Below are 26,842 nucleotides of genomic sequence, written 5' to 3'. Positions count from 1 at the left end.
CTCTATGATTTTCTTAATAACATTTTCTTTTCTCTAGCTTTATTGTAAGAATACAGTATGTAATACCTAGACATACAAAATATGTGTTAATTGCCTGTTTATGTTATTGGTGAGGGTTCCTGTCAACAGTAGGCTATTAGTAGCTAGGATTTGGAGAAGTCAAAAATTACACAAGAATTTTTGACTGTGCAGGGATTGGCACCCCAACCTTTGTATTGTTCAGAGGTCAACTGTGTATCTTTTCATTTAGTTTAAAAAATGCTACTTTCCCATAATCTATTTTTCATATCAGAGATAAATTGCTTTGGAATGTGCCTATCAACAAAACAAAGGGACACACAAAGATATATATGTAATTATGAGCCGTGACTAACTTCTGAATTTCTTTATGCAATACCAGGACCAGAAATTACCTTGTGCAATTACCAGGACCAGAAAGCAGCATTCTTTTCGTTTCTGGGCTATTTTAGAAAAGACCTTTAAAGTGATAAGAACAGGAGTCAGTATTTCACATTAATTCAGATAAAGAAACTTTTTTTTAAGAAAAACTTTTTGTTGTTTTTTTAAAGATTTTATTTTTATTTTTTAATTTTACTTATTTTTTAATTTATTTGACAGAGATCATAAGCAGGCAGAAAGACAGGCAGAGAGAGAGGAGGAAGAGGGCTCCCCGCCGAGCAGAGAGCCTGATGTGGGACCCGATCCTAGGACTCTGGGATCATGATCCAAGCCAAAGGCAGAGGCTTTAACCCACTGAGCCACCCAGGCGCCCCAGATTTTATTATTTTTAAGTAATCTCTGTACCCAGCATGGGGCTTGAACTCATAATCCTGAGATCAAGGGTCACACGCTCTACCAACTGAGCCAGCCAGGTGCCCCAAGGAAAACTTTTTAAAAATATCAGTAATTGTTGGTTTTAATGTTGTCATTTTATCATGAAATTTAAGAATGGATTTATTGGTGGTTAGGGTAATTACTTTTTTTTTTTTTTTGGGTATAATTAGGGGTAGACTAGAATATGATAACTTTGACATTCTGGACAAGTAAAAAGAACTGTGGAACTCTGAACCACATTAAAATGTCGATAGTAAATATTGACATTAAAGTAGCAGCACACACTCCTCTCCCTCAAGGAGTAAGGTATTGTTTTTTGGAGTCATAAGTGATAATATATCCCTTGAGGGACTTGGAATAAGAGCCTCTATAATATATAGACATAACAAAATTGGTGTGACATAACAATTATATTTTTTGTGTGACAAGTTAATCATTTGAAGGCCATTATCATGTACAGCTTCCCCATTCCCCTTGTCTCTTTTCAGCATGCTGAGTCGACTGCCTTTCTCATACCGTGGGGCTTTTTAGGACCTTCCATTGCTCTCTACTGCTTTTCTGCCTGGATTGTTTGCCAGCCATCCCTCTTAAAAATATGATAACTAAAATACAGTGCTTCAGATGTGTTCTTACTACTGTAAGGTGTGGGGAGAGGTTGCCTTCCTGGTCCTGAGGCTATACATTCCAGGAGTGCACTCTAAGATACCATCGCTTATTTTGTTAGTCATGGCACAGTAATGGTTCACTTTATTTGCACCCATCTAAGCTCCCTAGAACCTCTTTTCATGTACTGTTTTTAGGTTTTGTCTGTAAAGTCTTGTAAATTTTTTTAAATTGCTTTTTAAAAAATTCAGTTGCTCAATCCTGCTCTATCCCTGCCAACTTCAGGTTATTGTTCTTCCTATATGTAATTTCTATAATCTGGCATTTTAACTACTTCATCTTTATTACCATCATCAAATTTATTTGTTGTGTTATCTGAATGGTTGATAAAAACGTTGAACCAGATTATTTTTCTTCTTTCTTCTTTCCTTTCATCTTATGGGGAGACAGAACCTAATCCTCCTATTGATGAAGTCATCAGCACACCAGGAGTAGTGGCCAGGTTTGTGGAGTTCCTCAAACGAAAAGAGAACTGTACACTGCAGGTACGAACCATTTTCAATTCTTGCCTCCTATTTTAATTCCCTTTGCAAGCTTGTATATAAATTTATATACAGATTTGTTGCTTATATTAATTTATACAAGGAATTCATTCTTGATACGGGGCTCATTTTTGATATGGTGTTCCTGACAACCACATTGCAAGCAGCTTTGGTAGCTTTGTTAACATCTAGGCCCTGGTTTTACTCTTCAGAATTCTTGTCATTTTTAGTCACGAGAAAGATTATTTTATGGTGATTGTGGATAATACTTATTTAATAGGTAATAGTGTGTGGTAGAGGAGTCCGTATAGGTAGAACCTAAGTGTGGGCTATATAAAATTTGGTTTTGAAGAATTTTTAGATTGTTTTTGTTGGCTTTGCAAGGCTTTGTAACATGGGCTAGGTTAGAGACTCACTAATCCCCAAACCTGGTCCTAATTCAGTCCTTCCCCTTCCCCGCAAGAGCTGACAAGCAGATAGCTTTGTCGTGAATATTGGTGATTGGTGCTAGGTAAATTTAGTCTGTCAGTACTGTATTATATAGGGTTTCTAGGAGGAAATTCTGCAACTTCTGGGTTGTATAATTTTCATAGTAGAAAGAACCAGCTGTCGACTGACTCATCCTAGTGGTTACCTAGAAATTTTAAAATACGGTTTGGTTTTGTTTTTCTCCTGAATGAAGTTGGATTTTTAGTAAACTGGTAATTTTTCAGGAGCTATGCTTCCTTGGAGTAACCAATTTATCAGTTTCTGCATTACTCTTTAACGAGTACCTGTGATATCTAAATTCTCACTTACTGTAGGATCTAATCTGAAGGGCTCAGGCCCTTTGGAGAGAGACTACGACTATAAAAATGGGTTAGGTGCAAGGTAGATCACAAATGAGGTTAGCTTTCCAACTAAATTTGCCAATAACAAGTTAATCTTAAAGATAACTTTTGACCTTCTTGTTCTTTTTTGCCTTATTCTCTAAGGCTGTAGGGAGTGGGGCATTTTTGCAAATGGTAATAACCCCTCTTCCCAGGTTCTTTACTGTCCAGAGGATTGTAGATGATTCATAAGACCTGATGCTTTGTCTTGATATTTTCTCTGCTTTCCTCCCACCCCATCTTTTTCCTCCTTTTACTCTCTTTGTTGCGGTGATGAGTTCTTTCCAGAAGAAAAACAAGAAATCCAGAAAAGGTAGAGTACTTCAAAGTCCCATCAGTTTTTCTTCTCCAGCTTGATATTTACTAATCCCCAAGTTCATTTGAATTAAGATTCTGTTTTGCTAGCTGCCTCTTGGATTGTAATTCTGGTCCCCATCTAAGGCCAGGATCGTCGGACACCTGAAAAATAATCAGGTTCACCTAGAGAGCAAGGAAAGAGACTTTTATCAGGAAAAAAAAAAAAAAAAAAGGAAATCCAGACAACCAACACTGCAGAGTACTGAGCCTGAACCCTAAGCAACCTGCCAAGAGAACCAGAGGGACCAAATGAAGAGCCTTACTGCAGTTTATCATTTGAAAAGCTTTGTAGGAAGAGGGAGGTAGGGAAAATTACCATTTTGGTCATGTGAAAATATGTTTGTATCCTATCTCTGACAATGAGAGTACTTGAGTGATAGTGAATTTACTCCTGGATCTAGCAGTTTCTAGTAGGTGGTCACAGAGGTCCAGTTCCTTAATCTCTTAAAGAATGATGGTATAACCTCGCTGGCCTAAAATGAAAAAGGTGAAATGGGCTTTTCCCCATCTCTGCATTTTCCAGTGCACCTCAAAGAGTGCAGTATGTTCTTTCAGACAGTGCCCTCTCCTGGCTACCACATGTAAATTCTACATCTTTTTGATTCTGTAATCCTAGAACTTGGATCTTCTGAAGGTGAAAGCCTTTGGAAATCTCTAATTTGCTTCTATCTAAAGTCTCAGATTCCACCCTTGTGTAAACTAATAGGCTGAAAGATTGAGAAAAGATTCCTCTGGAAGTGAGCATCTTACGATTTTCACCTTAGTTCTCCAAAGACTGAGAAATACCCAGTCTGTTTATTATCTAAAGGTCATCATCTCCAGCTTTTCTTCTTGCGTACATTTTAAGTACAACATGGTATTCTTTCTCCATTGTGATTAGTGGCTAACATCAACCACTCCAGAAACAGAAAGAACAGATATATTGAGGGAGAACCAGGCGGCTTTGTGCCACATAATTAGACATGCTCTGGGAAGCTTGGAGGGTACTCCTTCCTCTACCTTTTTGGAGAGCACTAGGATGTAAGCTGTTCCTGATACTCTCCTACCTGCTTACTAGAAATATGAGTAGTGTGTTTTTGGAATGGGGCTTTTGCCAATTCTCTTCCAGAAAGAGTATAATAATATATAGTCATAATAATAGCTTATGCTTATCTTATTGATAAATCCTGTGGACAAACTCAATCTCTTCTTTCCATAGATAAAAAACTGAATCCTAGTGAAGGCTCTCTTCACTTATGTTCTGGCTCTCTGTATGCCTGAATCAGTGAGGTACCTCACAACAGGGAGATGATGCCTGTTTTGCTCATTTGCCTTCAAATGAGATGAACAGGGGTGGAATCTAGGATTTTGGCAGCAGATAATGCCATCTAGCTAAGAGCATTCTCAAGCTCAGTGACATGTAGGCCTCAGACAAATTCAGCCTTTAATATGACATTGGTCTGCCTTATGGTGTATTCCCTGGGCCTGCTTTGTTGTTGTTGTTGTTGTTATTGTTGTTGTTGTTTTTGGAGTCTATTCCCTGTTTGTATTGTCCTTTGTAGTGCTGAGATGTTGTATTCTCACACCTTCTTATGGAAGCTTATTATGAAAATAGCTAGAAGTAAGTAAATTACATCCTAGTTCCATTCATTAGGCATTCCTCTTAAAATTGTAAATTTAGATTAAATTGGTGTAGTTTCCCCATTCTTGCCTTTCTTGTCCCATATAAAAGCTTAATGTGATAAACTGCAGTAAGCCTTCATCCCCCTGTGCCTTTTCCCATCCTCATTGATCCCTCTGCCTTTCTTGAAAGGTTGCTCAGATGACTCAGGCACTGTTCTCTGCAGAGTTTGATATCTGGGTTTATTTTTCTGATGTGAGCCTCTCTTTTCACTTGCTCTCCAGGTGAGCCTGGCATTTGCTAGGAGCCAGAGTGGACCCGGCAAAGTGGCCAGCAACAGAGTCCTGATCCAAATGGAGAAAGGGAACCAGGCGTACCTCAACCTGGAGTGGGAAACTTGATAGGAGGTCAGAAGTACTTCAGCTTTGGATTCTCATTTTCCTTATTTAAGGAACTGAGCACCAGAAGGTAGCGACTGAGAAAGGGAAGAGAGAAAATACCAAATCTTCAGTGTGACCTTCAGATTTCAACTGTAGCCTTCTTTAGCAAGTCTGGACAGTGAAAAATAATAGTGGAGTTACAATTTATAAGTAATCACAGCATGACAGGTTGTTTTCCTTGCATGGTACCATTCTTGGAACATTAAAAAACATAGTAGTTTAAAACAAAAAAGAGGAAGTAAGGATCATAGTAATTTTGGCTGCCATTTATTTACTTCAGGTGATACCAGTTCTTAGGCTTCATTCATCATGTTACCGATTTTTTGAGTCTCATGGTTACTTAAATTACTTTTTCTGGCCATTTCTCTCATAACCTTATGCAGTCGTTTTTGCTGTCAGTTCTGGACTTTCACATTTCCTAGCTCTCTTGCATGTTAAATTCAGATCTGGGACCCAAAACCAAAACATTAACAACAACACAGTGATGGCAATAGTCTGAAAGAGAGGTTAGTTTGAAGTACACCCTGTTTTTAAAAAACATCCATATTAAACAACATTCGAAAGTTGTTTCTTTTAGCACTTTATTAACAGGGGCATGTATGATGGTGGGGGGGGATAGTTTCTTCCTCCCTGTCTCCTCTCTCCTATCTCATATGTACATTTTACATAAATACACAGATGGGCGTACAAAATTGCACAAGTACAGCTTGATGAGTTTTTAACAGGGTAAACATCAAAGTAAACACTGTGTGTGTGTGTGTGTGTGTGTGTGTGTTCGCGCGCACACGCGCGTGCACGTGAAAGAGAGAATGCCTTGTTCATGCATGAATAGGATTTTCAGTGGCTCTCTGGTTATAAGGTACTCATCTGTTTCTGTCCCTGATGCTTTCTGATTTCTCTTCTTACCAGGGGAGGCCTTGAATCTTGCTTTTGGAGATTATCATCACTATGTACTTCTTAGTAATAAACATGACTCTGGTACATTCTTCTTTTGCTGAGATAGCCTAATTTCCCTTTTTCTTCCATCCCTTTTCACTTACTCTCTATTTTCTTACTCATTTTCACTCTGTTTTGCTTTTCCATTTCATTCTCTTAAGTAGCTTCTGGAATTCCCTCTCACTTCCTGTGAGACTCCTGGTACTAAACCTCATAAGAATGAGAGCAGCTTCAACTCTGGCAGCAATGACTATTCTAGTTTTATCTCATTGGTAATTTTTTAATAAGCCTTTATCCATGCAGGTTATTGTTGTCATTTCATTTACATCAGAATCTCATCGCAGTCTGCTTTCTCTTTGACAGAGACTGGTATGTATGCCCATCTCACTCATTCTTCATACACAGCTTTTCCTCACAGTTGTCATTTCTTTGACTTGGTCTCTGCAGTATCTCATGATTCTTTGTTCAACTTGGAGCCTGCCGTCTGGTAGGAAGGTTTGCTTTTGTATTCACATCATCTGTCTCTTAGTTTTAACTCTGCTAGTTAGTTTTCCTAGAAAGCAAAAGAAACTGCATTTTAGGTGAACTGTTTTCTTTTTAGCATCCCCTAAATAATCTGCATATCATTATTTAAATTTCTTGCGTAGATAGCAAAACTCAAGGAATTGAAAGATTCTTGTCAATGTTACAGGTGTGTGTCTGAGACGAGACTATGGCTGGGCTTCATAAGCATACTCTATTGGGAGGCTGTAATCTAGTTCTCTCTGAATGGCTGCATAGCATAAATAGATTATTGACCCTTTTTCTGATAGTTTCCTCATTCATAAACTACCCAAGCCAGACTTCTCTGGGATGTTGTGAGAAATATATGTGAGTAATGCTTTGAAAATACAAAGTACTGAACAAATGTAAGGTTTCAATTCAGACAGATTGAAAAGGCTTTGAGCATGGGTTTCAGGAGTGATTCAGTTATGAACATGGTATGTAATGGAATTTTTCTTTTATGATATCCAGTGTTTAGAAGTCTCTTGAACTTCTTCTAGCAAACTTATCAAAAAGAAAATATTTTGCCTTTACCTGTGGTGCTCCTGGTGTGGACCTCCTTGCTACTGTAATATCATTGTCCAGTTAGGCTGCCTAACCTTTGTCCTCATTTGTGTTTATCACTTTCATAGGTTTCTTGGAACGTCCTCTTCTTTAGGCATCTTCTCTTGTGAATTTGCTGTCATTCACATGCTTTGGATCATGATAACCAGATTGTCTTCCCATGTCTTCTGTTTTCCTTCCCCCAAATCCAATGACTGATGATTTAGTTTTCCATATGACAGCTGCCTTTCAGTTGACCCAAAAGCTTTTAGAAGAGTCACAGCTCTGTCTTTCAGTGACTTTTTATTGATCTCTTATTGAAGGGACATGCCACTGAATTTTTTTCTGTGTATGTGCTTTATTAAGGGATAAATAGAAAGAACAGAAGAAGGAAACAAAACTAAAGTTTAGTAAGAATAAGAACTCTTTTAAGTAAATAGAATTTATGAGTTCATTCTTGGATTTCTCCATTTTAGGGTAGAGTCAAATTACTGCACAAATGGACAGATTAGTAAAATGCTGTACTTTTTGTTGGCCATGATTTCTTTCATACTTTCTGTTTACCAGTTTATCAGGCTTAAAGAATGCTCTTTTTAAAAACCTTACCTCCTGTATGGAGAGGGTGGTTGGGTTATGGACATTGGGGAGGGTATGTGCTATGGTGAGTGCTGTGAAGTGTGTAAGCCTGGCAATTCACAGACCAGTACCCATGGGGCAAATAATACATTATATGTTAATAAATATAATTAAAAAAAAATCTTACCTCTGTACTTTAGTTGGAGCCCTCTCATTTGTCAGAAGCTCTTATGCTCTAATGTTGCCATTTCTATTAATTGAATGCCAGTTAGCTCCTTTTGGCTCACTTATCATTTAAAATATCTTTGGCCTTTTTCACTGTCCTTATGTCTTACACATTTTCCATTAGTATCCTCTCAACTTTTCTCTGTGTCCATCTTATAGAAATTATTTACTTTTTTTTATTAGATAATATACATGGTTTAAGGCCAAAATGATACATAAGGATTTCTTTCCCATTCACCCTTACCTTTCCATGTAGTTAACAAGTATTTGCAGTTTCTTATGACTCGTGCCAGAGATATTCTGTACCATAGGTAAATTAATGCATATATTCCTTCTTAACCCTTTTAGAAAATACAGTATGATGCTATCTTAATGTACACTATTAGGCTTTTTTTTCGTTTGTTTCCTTTTTTTCATTTGTTTCTTGGGAGATCATTTATGGCAGCATATGAAGCAGTCCCTCATTGTTTTTTTATAGTATTATGTCAGCTCTACTTTGGTCTGAAATTTTAGACCAAATTTTAGTTTGAATATTCTAGATCAAGGTTTTTGTACTGGGAATTCTTCATTTAAAATTGATACAGAATCCATCTGATAGATTGTGTGTAAATAATGATTTCAGATTCTTTTCTTCACGTACAGAAAACCTTATTGTTATAGCTAAAAACAAGCTATTAAATGCTCATAATATAATAAAATTATTTTTATCTTTATAGTTTGAATCAGCTTGGGTATTGACAAATATTGCTTCAGGAAATTCTCTTCAGACGCGGATTGTGATTCAGGCAGGAGCTGTGCCTATCTTCATAGAGTTGCTCAGCTCAGAGTTTGAAGATGTCCAGGAGCAGGTAAAAAAATGAAGCAGAGAAGCAGATGAAAGAATACAATTTTTTCCTTTGGTCTTACATTCAGGGCCTGTTTCACCACCTGGCCTTGATAATCCATGATTCATCACAGGGAGCGTTCTAGAAATCTAAACCAAAATGGAAAATTTTATAGTGAATGTAGGCAGAATCTCTTCCGTTGTTTTTTTTTTTTTTTGGTTAATATTTTATTTATTTATTTGACACAGAGAGAGAGATCACAAGTAGTCAGAGAGGCAGGCGGAGAGAGAGGAGGAAGCAGGCTCCCTGCTGAGCAGAGAGCCCAATGTGGGGCTCAATCTCAGGACCCTGAGATCATGACGTGAGCCGAAGGCAGCGGCTTAACTCACTGAGCCACCCAGGCACCCGGCAGAATCTCTTCTGGAAACAAAACCATTTTCCCCTTCTGACCCTGAATTTTTACAAAATTCCTATATACTTTTTATTTTTATTTTATTATTATCATTATTTTTAAAGATTTTATTTTTTAAGTACTCTGTATACCCAGTGTGGGAGCTTGAACTCATGAGATCAGCTCTTGCATGCTCCACCCACTGAGCCAGCCAGCCACCCTGAGCCCTATATACTTTTTATTTTTTTAAAGATTTATTTATTTTAGAGTGAGAGAGCACATGATCAAGGGCAGGGGTTGGAGGAAAGGCGGGGGGTGGTGGGGGGAGAGAGAGAGAATCCCAGGCAGAGACTCCCTGCTGAATGTGGAGCCTGATGAAAGGCTGGATCCCAAGACCCTGAGATCAGGACCTGAGCTGAAATCAAGAGTCAGATGCTTAACTGACTGAGTCACCCAGGCACCCCAGCCCTATATACTTTTTAGATCATGTAAGCAGTTACTGAGCATTTACTTATAGGGATCTCTAGTGTTGATGGAAGGAGCAGGTCTTTGCCACATTTGCGTAGAAAAGGACCTAGAAAACATTTATTTTTTATTACTGCAAACTTTGTCAAATTCATAAATCTAAATCATTGCTAAATGAGTATGATTTTCTTCTGCAGCTTGAGGTATAATTTACAGAAAACTGCATATATTTAAAAAGTACAATTTGGGGGCGCCTGGGTGGCTCAGTGGGTTAAGCCGCTGCCTTCGGCTCAGGTCATGATCTCAGAGTCCTGGGATCGAGTCCCATATCGGGCTCTCTGCTCAGCAGGGAGCCTGCTTCCCTCTCTCTCTCTCTCTGCCAGCCTCTCTACCTATCTGTGATCTCTCTCTGTCAAATAAATAAAATCTTTTAAAAAAAAAAATAAATAAATAAATAAAAAGTACAATTTGATAAGTTTTGACATATGTATATACCCATAAAACCATCATCACATTCAAGATCTATATCCATTACCCCCAGAAGTTTGACAGCTTTCTGCATTTTGATTGCTTTTAAAATCTCTGTTCACTGTTTTCTTTTGTAAGCAAGCTTAAAATACATTTTTAACCAGCTGAGTATGTAAGAACTGGTTCCTCCCTTTAATAAGTTTATGCCATGACTGTTCAAATAGTATGATTGATCTTCTTCCCTCAATCCCACAATTATTTCATTTGATTCCCTGATAATGAACTTCTATGAGAAGTATTAATAGTGCTTATGTGTATGTTGATTAATTACTATATAATTTTGTAAAGAGTTATTGTGGTTGTTTTGACATCTTTTCTGAGAGAATTATACTACACAACCTATCATTAATGAATAATTCTTTCTCAGGCAGTCTGGGCTCTTGGCAACATTGCTGGAGATAGTACCATGTGCAGGGACTATGTCTTAGACTGCAATATTCTTCCCCCTCTTCTGCAGTAAGTTTATTTCTATTATTATTACTGTTTTTTGAGTAGTAAAAATATGGAAGTTTCTCAGAAAGTAGTGCATCTTTAGAAATAATTTTGGATTTTCTGTTGTTATTTTTTATTACAGATACTTTCTTACTAACCTGTTCAGATCATTCTTCAGGCATTCTGTCTTACTCCAGTGCCAAAATTCGGGATTAGTGCTATTAGAATTAATTCAGCTTTATTGTTCTGGAGAAAAGCTATTTAAAGACATGTGTTGATCAGTAGCTCTAATATTTATCTTATGCTAGGAGAAAATTAATGTCTGTTATATAGTTTATCATTGTATCATGCTTACAGATTATTTTCAAAGCAAAACCGCCTGACCATGACCCGGAATGCAGTATGGGCTTTGTCTAATCTCTGTAGAGGGAAAAGTCCACCTCCAGAATTTGCAAAGGTAAGGATTATGCTTGTGGGAAATGAGCAGAAAAAGTACAATTAAAAGAATGTAGCAGCGAATTTTAATGTGAACAGAAAGAGATGATAATTTTTCATAAAATCTAAAGTGTTAGAATTTTATCTGTTTCTGGAGAAATAGGACTTTTTGGGGGGGGGGATGTTAATTTGGGATAAATTTTCACTGACCATAAAAAGCTCTAAATTAATCTTAAAACCTAGCATTTTTTATTTATAACAAAGTATCTAAAACAAAAATTTTTTTAGCTCTACCACTTGTGAAAGTTTCTTTACCTCTTTGGTCCAGAAAGAGTGTGTTTCAACAAGGAACCTCACTCTGAAAATTGGTATATACTTCCGTCTTTGAAATTATTTTCCTTAGTCTCTGACCACCTCATCAAAGTAAATTGCAGGGCACTGACAGCATTCCCAAAGATGGAAATGCAACTTGGCCATTTGCTACTCTATTTCTAGAAGTATTAATCACCCCAGAAGTTATGATCTGTGTGCCTGATTGCCTTTTGGAGTTTCTCTCCTCACTTCTAGCTTTTGTTCTGCTAAATTTTCATATTATCATATCATCTTCCCTTACAGGTTTCCCCCTGTCTGAATGTGCTTTCCTGGCTGTTATTTGTCAGTGACACTGATGTACTGGCTGATGCCTGCTGGGCCCTCTCATATCTATCGGATGGACCTAATGATAAAATCCAAGCCGTCATTGATGCTGGAGTATGTAGGAGACTTGTGGAGCTGTTGATGTAAGATATCTTAAAGTGTGTCTATTCTTTTGTCCTTGTATTAGTTTATTAGTTTTCTAGATACTGATAAATATTAATACGTTATACTGATTTACTGTGCTTTGGGCTGCTCTCTTTTGTTACTTATATTGATATCAAGTCTGTTTGTTTTGAGGCTTATATAAAGAACAGCTCTTTCTTTTGCTGCGAACAGTCTTTCAACAGGAGCATTTGGAAAACTCTCATCTGTGTAATTAAGCTAATGTTTAATGACCTGAGCCCAGCCTCAGGATAGATGGCAAAGGCATATTGCCACTTAAGAGTCGATCCTGAGGCACCTGGGTGGCTCAGTCAGTTAAATGGCCGACTCTTGATTTGGGCATAGGTCACGATCTCAGGGTGGTGAGATGAGCCCTGCGTCGAGCTGTGCACTGGGCATGGAGGCTGCTGAAGATTTTCTCTCCCTCACCCTCTGCTGCCCTCCCCTGTTTAAATAAGTAAAGAGGAAGTGAAAACTGTATTAATGAGAGGGAAATCTTATAATCCAGGTGATTGAATACCTGGGAAAGATTATTAAGAAAGATTTGTAGTTTTTAATCCAAAAATAAAGGCAGAGAGAGCTCTCCCAGGGAATACCAAACCCATCCTCACAGGGTTCCCTTGAGAACCACCACAGACAGGTACCTTTGTGCTCTAAAGTTACGTCGCATTATTTGGTTTGGATTTCAGCCCTAAGGAAAAGAGACTAAGGATAGAACTGTTGGATTAATATTTCTTTTTATGGTTGCAGGCATAATGATTATAAGGTGGTTTCTCCTGCTTTACGGGCTGTGGGAAACATTGTCACAGGCGATGATATTCAGACGCAGGTATGAGTAAGTGGTAACTTTTTTTTTTCTTTCAGAAACAGTACATTGAGCCCCATGGTTATGTTCCTATTAAAGAGTATTTAACTCCATATTATTAGGGAGAATTGACACTGTTTCATTAATGTTTGTTAAAAATGTTGCCTTGACTACTTTCAGTACCCTCACTGGCTCTGTTTTGACCTATTGCTATTACAGCAGTTTTGGGTTCCCCCTTGGTTATTCAGTTTATATGAGTAACATCTTTTCTCTGTCATCTTCATTTCGTCTTTAATATCTTCCTTTTCTTTGCACATGGTAAATCTCCAGTGTGATGAGGAGTCTTCCTTGTTCTTAATGTCACCCCTCCCCACTCCATTCAGCTTTTTATCAAGATATATTCACAGTGGATTTTTCTAGGTATTTTTCTTTATCCCTCATATGCATTGGCCTTGTCTTTAACATTCTTTTCCTAGGCTTCCATGGTGTTTAAGTGTTTTGGGTCTCCTGCTTCACTGACCATTTCTCTGTAGCAAGCTCCTTTTCCTGTTCTTTCTTGTTTGTGGGATTATCCCCTGAAGGGGATAATTATTCATTGATCTTACTTATAACTTCAGCCATCACCCTGGTGCTGCTTGATTGAGAACTCAGACTCGGGTTTTCGCCTTAGCGCTTAGCCAGTCCTGACTCGCAGGAAGGCAAATTTAATGCCTACACTTTTCTAATCCCTAGAATTTTGATTTGTACTTGAAGGTCTTCCAGTTCTAATACTTACTTTAAATTTATGCTGTCTGGAAGGGAACTCATTATTTTCCCTGGTATATCTGGACCTCTGCTTATTTATGTTACCTCCCTCAGTGAATGAGGACACCAACAGTTGACCATGTCCAAAACCTGTACATTAGCTCTCTCATTAGTCATTAAGTGCCATCCTCCTCATCCTTTGCAGTGCTTAGTTCAGACATTTCTTGTTCCATTCTTATATCACCAGAAGGATGCTTGCAAAATGCAAACTTCATCAGGTCATTCTCTTACCTAAAATCTTTTTATGGTCCTCTGTTGTCCTTTGAGGGTGTTTGAGATCCCTTAAAATGTGGCGCACCTATTTAATGGAATGCTGTGTAACCAGAATGAGGAAGCTCTTAAGCACTGATACAGAGATATCTCCAGGTTACATCATTTAAAAAGAAAAACAGGCAGAAAGTGCATAGAATCTGTTACTATTTATATAAAAGGAGGCAGGGTGGAGAGGAGAAAAAACCCAACATATATGCTTGATTATAATTGCATAAAATTTCTCTGGAAGGAAACACAGGAAACTGGTAACATTGGTTATATGTGGAGACCTGGGTTGCTGGGGTACAGGAATGGAAAGGAAGCTTTTGCCTCTGTAGTCCTTTATTTGCTGCTTATAGAAAGTTTGTCTTTCTCTCCCCATACCATGCTCTGTGCTTATGCCATGTTTATTCCTTGAATTCGCTATGACTATACTCAGCCCTAAGGTTGTTGTTTTTTTTTAAGATTCTATTTATTTATTTGACAGAGAGAAATCACAAGTAGGCAGAGAAGCAGGCAGAGAGAGAGGAAGGGAAGCAGGCTCCCCGCTGAGCAGAGAGCCCAATGTGGGGCTCGATCCCAGGACCCTGAGATCATGACCTGAGCCAAAGGCTGAGGCTTTAACCCACTGAGCCACCCAGGCGCCCCTCAGCCCTAAGTTTTAACACACACTTGCTTCCCTCTGCAACAAACATAGGCTTGCATCCCCATCCCCGCTCTTAACCACTCCCGCACATGAATCCACACTCTGCCACTAATGTCCTCTCTCATTCTTCAGGTCTTCCCATTAATATTATTTTCTCTAAGAGGCCTTGTTTGCTACCAGACTCTGAAGTTAGGTGTGCCTTCTTTTGTTTCATTCATCATAGCACATGCCACATTGTATCCTAACTACCTAATTATTAGATTGTGAGCTTCTAGAAGGGGGGTGGTGTCTGTCTTTGTCATTTTTGTCCTTCTGTAGTCTTAATAGTTCCTGGCACAATGTAGAAGGACTCAAAAATTACTGAATGAAGGAAGTTCTATATCTATACATCTAGTTCTGATGTCCTTCAAGTACTGCTTCTGGGTCTCCAATAGCCTATTAGATATTTCTGCTTGCATGTCTCACATTTGTATCTCTCACAGTTTATCTTCTTCCCCACAGAAGTCTGGTAGCAAGTCTTTTTTTTTTTTTCTTTTTCCATTTCAGTTAATGAGGTAACTATTCAACTGCCCTCCCCCCCGAAACCTTGCAGTCATATCTGGTGTCTCCATCTCTCGTTGATTCTTAGTGTTTCAGTATCTTCATCTAATTACCTTAGTTTGGTCTATGTTTTCATATACAAGGGTCACTGCTGTACCTACCTGATTTATCTTCCTAGTCTCCCCAGCATTTACCCCTCTCATTTGACTCTTCCTAGTAATAGTTTAATCTTTCCTACAACAACCTTGTTCACATTACCTTCTGAAAACAGTGAACTTCTTTAATGATTATGGGATAAAGAATCTTGAAAGACTAAAGAATTTGTACTTCAGGATTTTAGTCTCTTTCTTGTAGCCTACTGTTAATTTTGGGGTTAATGAACTCTTCCTTAATAAAGCCTTACTGCTCTATTCTTTCCTTATTTTGGTACTTTGTGGTAGCTTGTCTCAGCACTTTTTCATTGCCAGCCTTTCTTATCTGCTCTGTCCTCCCTCTTCTTTGCGTATGAAATCCTGTCTGCGTTTCAAGGCACTTCCCCCAACCCCACAAAGTCTTTTTTCCTGACCACTCTGAGAGTATTGTCTTTAACTGGTGACAGGTTTATTATTATTTTTTTTGGCATGTGTATTTTCTAAATCACATCTTTGGTATTTAAAAAATTGCTTTGTAGTATCTTTTATACTGTTAAAATTGTGTTTCTTTAACCACATGTTTTATTATTTTTTGAGCTGTATTAGATAGGCAGAAATGGCTTCGTTTTAATTTGCATTTCTTTCATTACTTGTGAGGGAGGTAATCTATTAAAATTGTTTCTTTTAACAATTTACATATTAAAGACAGCAATCCTTTTATCTGTTGAAATTTTTTTTTATGTAGTGTGCATTTTAATTTTTATATATTTTTGACATGCAAATATTTGATGAAGTTTTATTTTCCCCTGTAATTTCTTCCATTGTTTTTATGCTTGTAAAGTCCTTCATTATCCCCAAACCAGTTATTTACTGATATTTTCTTTGTTTTTTGGTGTGTTTGTATGTGTACTCTTTAAATTAGTTGTGGGTTTATTTTGGTAATGGGTTAAGAATTGGACTTTCTAAAAAAATACTTGTTAAAAATAAAAAAATGTTTTTCAACTAGTTAACTTCTGTAGGAACTTTATTATATATTTAATTCCTTATAAAGACCTGTATTAGTTTCTAGACTAGATGCCTGTTCTTTTACTATTACTCAGTGATTGATTCTTGAGCCTACCACATACTCTTTCAGTCATTGTAACTTATGAGTTTAGTTTTGGTAGACTAGATCTCCTTCATGTGTCTTTGTCTTACTCTCCCTCCCCTTTGTAAGCTGCTTGAAAGCTGGAGACTATCCTGCCTTTCTGTCCTCTGAAGCACTTCGTGTACTTCAGTAAGTGGGTATTTGTCGATTGACAACCAGGTAGAGTGTTACCAGAAGACTTAAAAATCTGAGACCACTTCTGAATTTCTGGCCACTTGATCTATTTACCCACCCAAAAGACTTTTTCATTCCTATTAGGATAGGAAGGTGAAGGACTAATACATTATTATGCCTTATGAGGTAGCAGTTATACGATTGTAATGTGTATAACAAAACTGCTTTGATAATCTTAGAAACTAATACTTACTGGCACTGAATACTTTTTTACATGTATAAAGTTATTTCTTACTAAAATTTCAAGGGGAGACATTATTTCTTTGCTTATATTGTTCCTAAAATAAATGAGTTAAAGATTTACCTTTGTTTGGTCAGTAGAGAGTAAGTTTCAAACTTTTCTGTTTAGGTAATTTTGAATTGCTCAGCTCTGCAGAGTTTATTGCATTTGCTGAGTAGCCCAAAGGAATCTATCAAAAAGGAAGCATGTTGGACAATATCTAATATCACAGCTGGAAATAGAGCACAGATTCAGGTAATCCCATAGCATCTGTCTTTTTTCTTCTATTTTTATTTTTAGGTTTTAGTTTTTTTTCAGTTGCCTTAAATTTTTTTTTCGTTACTACCTTGGAGACCATGAACTTCCAACACTGTTGTCTTGTTTAGTTTACTTTTTTTTTTTTTTAAATTTTAACCTACCTTACAAAAGTTCAGAATTTTGAAACTTTGTTTTTTTTCCCTTTGCCTTCAATATTTGATGATTTGCTGAGACCCAACAGATAGTGTCTTACATTTTCGAAAGGTTTTGATGGTCTTTATGCTAAACAGCTTGGCTTTACTCTTGCCAAGTAAGATTTTTTTCTAGTAGACCCATGTATTGGGTAATTTCAGTTTCTTATAAAACCTTTGGGGACCCACTTTTCTCTAAATGGTTATCTGCCTTTTCATTTTATTCTTCTATTAGGTGGGAAAGTAACCCCAGTGGAAGATAAAGCAAGCAGTGGGCTGAAGGTCACCATAGGTCCTAAGAAAGGCTAAACAACTGGTTATGAAAGATAAAACACAGACCAATGGGACTTTGAGCTGAGTGGAATCAGAGAGGTTATCTCTTCCAGTATTCTCTTTTAAGGATGAAACTAAGGATCAGAGAAAGTGATTTGCCCAAGGACATCCCTAGTAAATGACAGGATCGAGATGAAGTGTCTTTCCACTAACTTTGCTGACTTTCTTCACCAGTATAACAAGAGTTCTTGATCAGGAAACCGTGGTTGATGAATCATTAAATTCTACTCCTGAAACCAATATTACACTATATGTTATCTAACTAGAATTTAAATAAAAACTTGAAACAAAACAAAAAAAAGCATGGTTAGTCATCCCCAGAATGCTGCCAGGGACTGAGATTGATAGCTATTAACAGTACATATGAGGTGATTTAAGCTATAGTTGATCGCCTCCTACGATCAGGCTCTCATGTAGAATTTCTCAGTTTCTTGATAGAGGAAATGATACAAAACCCATTTTAGGTTTTTTAACTTAGGAGAAAAATGAGGCAGATCGGTTTAGTATTCATATATGAGGGGAAAGTGAATGAAAGTGCTCTGTCCCAACTACAGGCTATGCTGGTAATCTGGGTGGGACGTGGTAGGTTGGAATAGGATCGGGATGTTTTAAATATAGAATGTAAAGGAGACTTAGTGACTGATAATATTTAGAATAAGTAAATACAAAAAGACCCTTTGTAAATACAAAAAGAGGTTTGAGAGGAGACCTTATGTAGAGGGTGGATGAGGTAAAGTGATTAGCAAATCTAAAGCAAGCTGTTGGCCACCATGGGCTGGGGCACCCAAAAGTGAGGACTGGAGGGTTACAATACACGTGTCAGAGTTGGATGCTGTGAAAGAAATGAGACTAGCAGAGGAACAGAAAATTGAACTTTTGTAATTTATTACTGTGGGTGGAACAAGAGAGGACAATCAAAGAGAAAAGAACTCAAGGAAAAACCAAGAGATTATAAGATCCCAGACTCCAGGGAGTGTTACCAGTGATACCAAGTATGGTTGAAAGGTTATGGTAAGAGAATTTAAACTCCTTCCAGTTAATTTTTAACAGGGGGAGGGGTGTTATTAGTGAAGCCAGCTATAAAGTTATAATTAGCATCATGAACATTTTTGAAATTTGTAATTTCCCTTTTCATTTAATTTCAGACTGTGATAGATGCCAACATTTTTCCAGCCCTCATTAGTATATTACAAACTGCTGAGTTTCGGACAAGGAAAGAAGCAGCTTGGGCCATCACAAATGCAACTTCTGGAGGATCAGCTGAACAGATCAAGTAAGTACTAGTTAGGTAGCATCTTGTAAATTAAAGGAAAAATCAGGTCTGCTAGTTTCGAATGCTCAGTTCTAACCTCTTAGAAGATTGTTCTGAGTTTCATAACTAGACTCAAATGTGTATTTAATTTTTCTCCCATTCCTTCCAGCTGAAATAATTCCAGGATAATAGAAGTAAGGCACAGTTGAGGTTTGAGAGAAAAGAAGTATTTATGGGTTGGCTTTAGCCTAATCTGGAGTTTTTTGATCAGAAAAATCTTAGGTAGTCTAGAAAGTTAGTAGAGTCCTTAGAGTCCAACTTTGGTATTTAACTTTTGCTATTTTAGTTTAGATGTCTTAATAGATTTCGATCAGACTTTGAAAGAGAGGTATATCTGAGAATAAAATGCCAAATTCACTAGAGTCAGTGGATCCTAAATTCCTGTAATGTTCAGTAAAGGGAGAGAGCTGTAGTAGCTTGAGACTTAAATGGCCCCTTGGGTGGTTTATAATCTTAATGGCTAGAGAGGGCATAAATATGGACAGGAATCAGTTCCTCAAAGAAAACATCATATAGTTAAATGTTAAATTATGGACATTCAGTTTTTCAATTAAAAGATTAATGATGAATAGAAGAATGGTACTTAGATTCTTCTTTAGCCTGCCTTAACTTTCTTTATGGGGAATTCAGATGAGGGGAAGGTGAGTTTAAATGAACGTTGAAGTTATAACCCCTTCCTTATATATACTATCAGAACGATACAGCTACTTCTTGTATTGTTGCTTTGTGGGTTAAGTGTTGGCATTAATTAACCAATACTAATTTTTAGGTCTCTATAGGAATGTAAAAGGTAGTCCTAACATTTCAGAAGTTGATTAGGTAGAGAAGGTAGCTGTGTACCTAAAATAATAAAATAAATTAACACTGCAGATAGCTGTTTTGGTAAAGTTCATCATGGAAAGGTTTTCAAGAAAGACTAAGTGGTCTTCAGAGGCATTTTGTATGAGATTAAGGTCTTTTTTAACCTCCTAAGATTCTGGTTCTGGGGTACTATGATTTTAAGTATGCCACCACTGGTAATGACATTTATCTCAGTGATGGTAGTAGAAGTACTGTAGAAGTTATAATATGGTTTCTTAACTGAAGTGGTTAAACTATACACATATTTTTAAAACATTTTTAAAATACTGTAGTAGATTTCATCAGAAAGTGTTCAGGGGTATTTTGCTTTGTTAGAGAAGAATAGAAAGGCTCCTTAACTATTCCTTTTTAAAATTCAGCATAGCTGTGTATATTAATGAAGTTCATTTTCAGTCTCCTAGCAGTTTCTTCTTAACCAGATGAAGAATTATCTTGAAAAATATTACAGTCCAAATTATAGAAAATAAACTGACTTTATCAGTGATAAAAGACATCTGTGTGGATTTGCTTATTCTTATTGAGTAGATAAGACTTAGATGCAAGAACCAACTAGAGTAACTTAGGAAATATTCATAATTTTAGGTTAAGTATAATTTTAGGTTAAATATAAAGAATAAATGTCATTCTTAAGAACCTGTAGATTAGCATTTGATTATATTTAGCCTAAAGATTTAAAGCTTTTTAACAAAAAGAATCTTTTTTTAAAAAAAAGATTTTATTTATTCGAGAGAGAGAGAGCTATCACAGAGGGAGAGGGACAGGGAAAAGCAGATGCCCTGCTGAGTGGAGAGCCCATCATGGGGCTTGTTCCCAGGGCCCTGGGATCATGACCAGAAATGAAGGCAGATCCTCAACCCTGGGCCACCCAGGCACCCTTCTATAAATTGTTCTTTTGCAAGATGAGGAATTAAGTAATCGAAGGGCTTTGGAAACTGGGATGAAGGCCTTAGTCTTTTTTTTACTTTTTAAGATTTTTATTTATTTATTTGACAGAGAGACAGACACCGAGAGCAGGAACACAAGTAGGGGGAGTAGTAGAGGGAAAGCAGGTCTCCTGCTGAGCGGTGAGCCTGATGTGGGGCTTAGTCCCAGAATCCTGGGATCATGACCTGAGCCGGAGGCAGAAGTTTAACCGCTGAGCTAGCCAGGCGCCCCAGAAGGCCTTTGTCTTGAGTATTGGGAAGACTCTGTCTTTAGCCTTGAGAGTAATATGAAGAACATAATATTTTGAGGAGGAAAGAGCAATTAAGATGCCATTACATTAATCCTGGCCATACACTAACTATTGTAATAGTTGTAGCATGAGATAATGAGTCTCAGGGCAGGAATGAAGGATCTGTAGACTTGCTGGTAGGCTTTAAGTAGCAAGGAAAAGGAAGAGTCCAAGGTAACTAGGGAAAATGGTAGGTGTATTTAATTAGGACACAGAGGAAGCAATAGTAGGATATAATAGTGGTGGTTAATCTCTGTGTACTTTTTATGCTTTTCTGTTTTTCAAATCTGTAACTAACATTTATAATTGTAAAATAGGCTTGTTTTTTTTTTTTTTTTTTTTTAAGATTTATTTATGTGAGAGAGTGAGTGAGTGCGAGTAAGGGGAGGGACAGAGGTAGAGAAGGGCAGAGAAGCAGATGCCCCACTGAGTGCAGGGCTTGATCCCGGGCTTGATCCCAGGATCCTGAGATCCTGATGAGAGCTGAAAACTTTTTGTGTTCTATACAATTTTTGTGTTGTGTAATTCTATAGGTATTGGAATGGTAGAAATAGGACAGAATAGTTCTACTATACTTTTTTTTTTAAAACAGATTTTTTTTTTTTTAAGATTTATTTATTTATTTGACAGAGATCACAAGTAGGCAGATAGGCAGGCAGAGAGAGAGGAGGAAGCAGGCTCCCTGCTGAGCAGAGACCCCCCGACTTGGGTCTCGATCCCAGGACTCTGGGATCATGACCTGAGCAGAAGGCAGAGGCTTAACCCACTGAACCACCCAGGCGCCCCAGAATAGTTCTACTTAAAAAAAGAAAAAGAATAGTTCTACAGTATGATTCCGTCAGCTTCACCTATTCCTCACTAGTCCTCTACCCCCATAGCTCATAACCTCTGGCAACCACTATACTTTTTGTTTTGTTTTGTTTTGTTTTTTTAAGGGAGAGGGGCAGGGGGTGAGGCAGAGAAGAAATCTTAAGCAGGTTCCATGCCAAGGGAACCTGGCCCAGGACTGAGCTGAAATCAAGAGTCAGATGTTTAACCAACTGAGCCACCCAGGGATCCCACTTTTTATTGTCTTTATAAAAGTTTGTCTTTTCCAGAATGTCATGTGTTTGGAATCATATTGGAATCATATAGTATGGAGTCTTTTCAGACTGCTCCTTCATACACTTACAATGTCTAAGTTTTCTTTCATGTCTTTTCATGGCTTGATAGTGCATTTCTTTTTATCATTGACTAATAGTCCATTGTCTGGATGTACTACAGTTTATCCATTAGCCTGTTTAAGAACATCTTGGTTGCTTCTGGTTTTTTATAAATCTGTTATAAATATCTGTGTATAGGTTTTGGTGTGGACCTAAGTTTTCATCTCAATTGGGTGAGTGTCCACAGTATGATTGCTGGATTATACAGAAAGCTTTGTAAAAAAACTGCCAAGCTGTCTTCAAAAGTGATTATCCCATGTCACATTCCCACCAGCAAGAAAATGAGAGTTCGTGTTGCCCCTCATTCTTGTCAGCATTCGGTATTGTCCATTGTTTTGCATTTTAGCCATTGCAAAAGGTGTGGTATCACTGTTATAATTTGCAGTCCCCTGATGACATTTATTAATGATGTTGAGCATCTTTTCATATTTAATTTGCCATTAGATCTTTGGTGAAATGTATGTTCATATCCTTTGCCCATTTTTAAATTGAGTTATTTGTTTTCTTGGAGTTTTAAGAGATCTTTGTACAAAACAGAATTGGCCTGTTGGGCCTGTGGTGCCTTTAGCACCTGTTTCAGAGGTGTGGTTCTATAGAAACAAAGATGAAATTAGTCAGAAGTATACTGTTTTTTGATGAGTTGCTCATATTTCAGAGTAAGAGGGTATTCAGTTTCTTGGAATCCAGTAACTGTGGAGGGGGAAAAAATGGAGATGGTGTTAGAGAATTGGTTTTGTTTAATTTATTTGTAGCTTTGTGGTAAGATGTGGCCTATATGGTTGAATGGGTGCTTATTTTTATCTCTACAGTGAGGATGACCCACTTACTTCATGAAAGTTTTATGAAATTAAATGCTTTGTTTGACTAAATTATTCTTTGTATTAATTTAGGTACCTCGTAGAACTTGGTTGTATCAAGCCACTTTGTGATCTCCTCACGGTCATGGACTCTAAGATTGTACAGGTTGCCCTAAATGGCTTGGAAAATATCCTGAGGCTTGGAGAACAAGAAGCCAAAAGGAACGGCACTGGCATTAACCCTTACTGTGCTTTGATTGAAGAAGCATATGGTAAGATAGAGTGTTTAGTAGATGTCCTGAAATTATATTTTTCTCCTTGGTTTTCTGACTTGTCCATATCTGTCCATGAGCATAAACTCATATGAAAAATTTATTCTCTTATGAATAATAACATTTAGTAGGTAAAATGATTATAAAAGAATATGCATTAATTATGCAGAGAAGTAAGTACCCTTCAGTTTAGCCATTTTTACACTGGGCTTTAAAGGATCTTCCCAGTTCCTAGACTCTGCTTGCCCTTGTGGGTCCTCTTATATTCTTACTAGTTCATCTGAGTCTCAAGAACATCTGTATCTACTGTAAAGGATTCTACTCCTTTTCTCTTGTAAGATTTAGAGGTCTCATTTTGAAGAGTCACTATTTGCCTTTTGGTTTCTTGGTTCTTCCAGTCTCAGTGTTAACTTGGTTACTTAAGTACATTTTTGTTCCTTAAGTGATTTTAATACCCAGGGTTGAAAACCACCACTCTAGGGTTTGTTTATTCCTAAAGTTGGAATTAGGGATCAATGGCTATGTTTGTCTTCCCGTTTATCAGATAATACAGAACTGATTGTATCAAAGTGATTTTAACAAATTACCATTAAAAAAAAAAACACCTTACAGTTTATGTACCTGGAGATGTTTCTCCACAGAAATAACTATTGTTAATCTTTTGAAGTATATATATTTTAACATGGTGATGTGTATGAATATGTATTTTTTTCTTTGAGCAATATTAACATTTATTTCCAGTATTGCTCTAGCAATTAGGTTGCTTATGGCTGCTTACTTAAGTAAAAGAAACACCTAGCTCAGATGGGCTTAAACTTAGTAAAGGGAGTATGTTGGCTGGTTGTTCTAGTTCGACTTCTTAGTTTAAATAGTAGAAATTGACTCTGGCTATTTTAAGGGTATTATATACATTTGTTGACATATTGGATAGCTCAGAATTTAGGATTAGAGCCAAGAATTAATTAGGTCATAGATACAGGTCAAAAGGAACACTTCTGCTACTGGCCTTAGCCACTGGGTGATATGTGAAGACTGTTAAGGAAATTGCTGCTTCTGGGGACTGATTGTTGCTTGCATTGTTTAAGATGCCATTTTGTAATAAGAGCATTCAGATATAATCCCAGTGATACTTTCTATGCTGTTACAAAATACTAACGAGATATAGAGAAGAAAATCTTCCTTTACAATAAGGAGGCATGGCAAAATACAGTTTCATTGGCATTTCCAACAGATACATACAAAGAATATGTATGTACACAGACACAGATTCTTCTTTATTCTTCATTCTAGGTCTGGATAAAATTGAGTTCTTACAGAGTCATGAAAACCAGGAGATCTACCAGAAGGCCTTTGATCTTATCGAGCATTACTTCGGGACCGAGGATGAGGACAGCAGCATTGCGCCCCAGGTTGACCTTAGTCAGCAGCAGTACATCTTCCAGCAGTGTGAGGCTCCTATGGAAGGTTTCCAGCTTTGAAGCAATACTCTGCTTTCATGTTCCTGTGTCAGACCAGGCTACCCAGTCAAGTCCTCTTGTGGAGCCCACAGTCCTCATGGAGCTAACTTCTCAAATGTTTTCCATAATACTGTTTGCGCTCATTTGCTTGCCTTGCGCACCTGCTCTCTTATACACATCTGGAAAACCTCTGGCTCTCTGTGGTGGAATACCCTTCTAATAAAAAGGGTAACCAGAACGGCCCACTCTCACGGAAAATCCCTAGGCTTTGGAGATCCGCACTTATATAAGAGTCATGGGATTATACACATATTAATGTGGCTCCCTGTCTTTGTGGGGGAAAAAGAGGACTCCTCCTCATTCCCTTTAAAGTGGGGAAAAACACTGATATTAAAAGATGAGACTAAACCTTTATCTTGAATTTCACACAACTACTTGCAACAAGGGGAGATGTTTAGACCTGTTGTGTACACTTCAGAGTACTTCTCGTGAGTTCTTCCACAGTGAACCCTTGGATTACCTGGTGGCTTTTCTAGCCAAATTTGCATTAATCCTTACTGAGACTGGATGGTTTTCTTTCCTCTATTGGCGCCATTCTTCACAGATATTAAAGTTAAACCATCCGCTCCCTCACCTTCAGCCTTCAGTGAATGTGCTTTCTAGTTGTCAGGAATGCTGAAGAATTAACACTTTGACTCTTAAATGTGATACTGGTTTGAAGATTCCCTTAGAGCAGAAAGGAGAGGGGCACATTAATTTGTATGGCTCTTGCTTCTCTTTGGTCTTATGTGTCTTAGGATTTGGAAGTGGTTCAGTTTTAATGCTGGTATGAAGATTTAGAATCCTTAGTAATCAAAACAATATCCTGTAATTCAGTATAAAAAAGTAAAAACAAACAAACAACCCCCCCCCCCCCAAATCCCTCCAATTTCCCCAGACTCAACCAGTGTGACTAGAGGCTGTGTTTCAGTAAAACAAATGTTTCAGGCTTTGTGGTCCTGATCAAGGTCCTCATTAAATTGGAGTTCACCCTAGGTGCTTTTCCCCACTGTGACTGGCAGATAACACATACTTTTAAAAGTTACTTAGGGAAACCTTTTTTCATAGCCCAGTGCAGCTTGATTTTAATAATATTCATGCTACACACATGATCCTTTTAATGTAGCATCCTTTCTTAAACAAATAATCATCTTCTCAACATGACCTGTTCAACCTAAATAAGGGCAGGGATTTTCTTTTTTTTTTTTTTTTTTAATAACCTAATTTTTCCCTAATCATTTCATCTACTAGTACTGCCCAGTCAAGTCCCTCCATAAAATGAAAAGTTTCTACCTTCTGGCTCATTTAATGATAACTGCAATGTACCTGCAAATGGCGCTTCCAGTACTGTCTTCAGTGATCCACATTTGTGCTTGGACTGGAATGAAAATATAAGCTTAATTGCCAAGAGAACTGCAACTGAGTTCAATATGACTTCTTGGTGCTAGTTGGCCATCTTGGCTCAATGTTGGGACACACTATCAGAGAAGATTTTTTGTTGATATGCTGTTCAAAATGAATTCTGAAGGAAAAGTTGCTAACTTCTGTTTCAGAGAAATATCCTTTTAAGCCTCTTTAATCTTGTCCTCTTCTAGAATTCATTATAACCCCAAAATGTAACTATTTGGAAGTTCCCCTGACAGGTTATTATGCATCTCTGGTAAATCCTGCTGAATGTTAGGGATATTCAGAGCTTTCATACCTCATCATGTTGTTATTTAAACAGCCAACTTACGTGACCTGATTTAAACTTTAAAAAAGTCCACTTCATTCAAAGTAGAAAGATACAAAGACAAAGGACGTTTATCAGCCAAGTGTGTGACGCATTCTTCGCATCTAGTCTGTAGTTGTGTCTGTGCTCTGGATGGATACCGTCTGCCTGTTACTGATGGAGCAGCCACTGCAAAACTAGTCAACTCCCATCTATAACTTTTTCTAGTGCTGCTTTGTGCTGAAAGGACATTTTAGTTTACTGCACTTGACCTGTAAAAGACTTTGATTCTTTGTAATTTTAGGGACAAATTAGGTGGTTAATTTAAAGAAAGACTTTAAATTTTGCCTTTACATCACATTAAAATATAACTTCTTTCAGAAGGGTAATAGAAGCACTGATTCATAGTAAAAATCTTGTTTTTAGCTTTGATTTTTCTTGTGGCTGAGTTTTTTTAACCTGTACATCGCTGGTAACACACCATTTCTCTAGGATGTTTTAAATTATGTACCTTCTGCTGGATAATTTTAAAAATT

General features: G+C 37.4%; 1 protein-coding gene and 1 long non-coding RNA gene across 3 annotated transcripts in view; one reads left to right on the top strand and one right to left on the bottom strand.

The window, feature by feature from the left end:
• The window catches only part of KPNA1 (karyopherin subunit alpha 1), a 74,414-nt gene extending 47,694 nt beyond the window's left edge, over window positions 1-26,720 (top strand). Inside the window, exons 5-14 of the mRNA XM_032334962.1 lie at window positions 1,888-1,982; window positions 8,785-8,916; window positions 10,644-10,732; window positions 11,066-11,165; window positions 11,759-11,922; window positions 12,692-12,770; window positions 16,790-16,915; window positions 18,588-18,715; window positions 22,921-23,099; window positions 24,390-26,720. Of these exons, the coding sequence (XP_032190853.1) occupies window positions 1,888-1,982; window positions 8,785-8,916; window positions 10,644-10,732; window positions 11,066-11,165; window positions 11,759-11,922; window positions 12,692-12,770; window positions 16,790-16,915; window positions 18,588-18,715; window positions 22,921-23,099; window positions 24,390-24,577 (1,280 nt within the window). The 3' untranslated portion in view covers window positions 24,578-26,720. The remainder of the gene's footprint in view (window positions 1-1,887; window positions 1,983-8,784; window positions 8,917-10,643; window positions 10,733-11,065; window positions 11,166-11,758; window positions 11,923-12,691; window positions 12,771-16,789; window positions 16,916-18,587; window positions 18,716-22,920; window positions 23,100-24,389) is intronic.
• LOC116585679 lies at window positions 6,571-25,973 on the bottom strand. 2 transcript variants are annotated; one of them, XR_004283769.1, is made up of 5 exons: window positions 25,922-25,948; window positions 13,782-13,848; window positions 8,031-9,041; window positions 7,259-7,623; window positions 6,571-6,734 (listed from the first exon to the last, which is right to left on the bottom strand). It is a non-coding gene; the product is annotated as an uncharacterized LOC116585679 (long non-coding RNA). The 2 variants fall into 2 exon arrangements; XR_004283774.1 differs by lacking the exon at window positions 13,782-13,848 and having other exon boundaries at window positions 25,922-25,973.
• Window positions 26,721-26,842: the final 122 nt, after the last annotated feature.

This window comes from Mustela erminea, chromosome 1 (genome assembly GCF_009829155.1).
Source record: "Mustela erminea isolate mMusErm1 chromosome 1, mMusErm1.Pri, whole genome shotgun sequence".
Lineage (NCBI taxonomy): Eukaryota > Metazoa > Chordata > Mammalia > Carnivora > Mustelidae > Mustela > Mustela erminea.
Note: the sequence above shows the minus strand (reverse complement) of the source record. Positions and strands in the feature narration are given on the sequence as shown.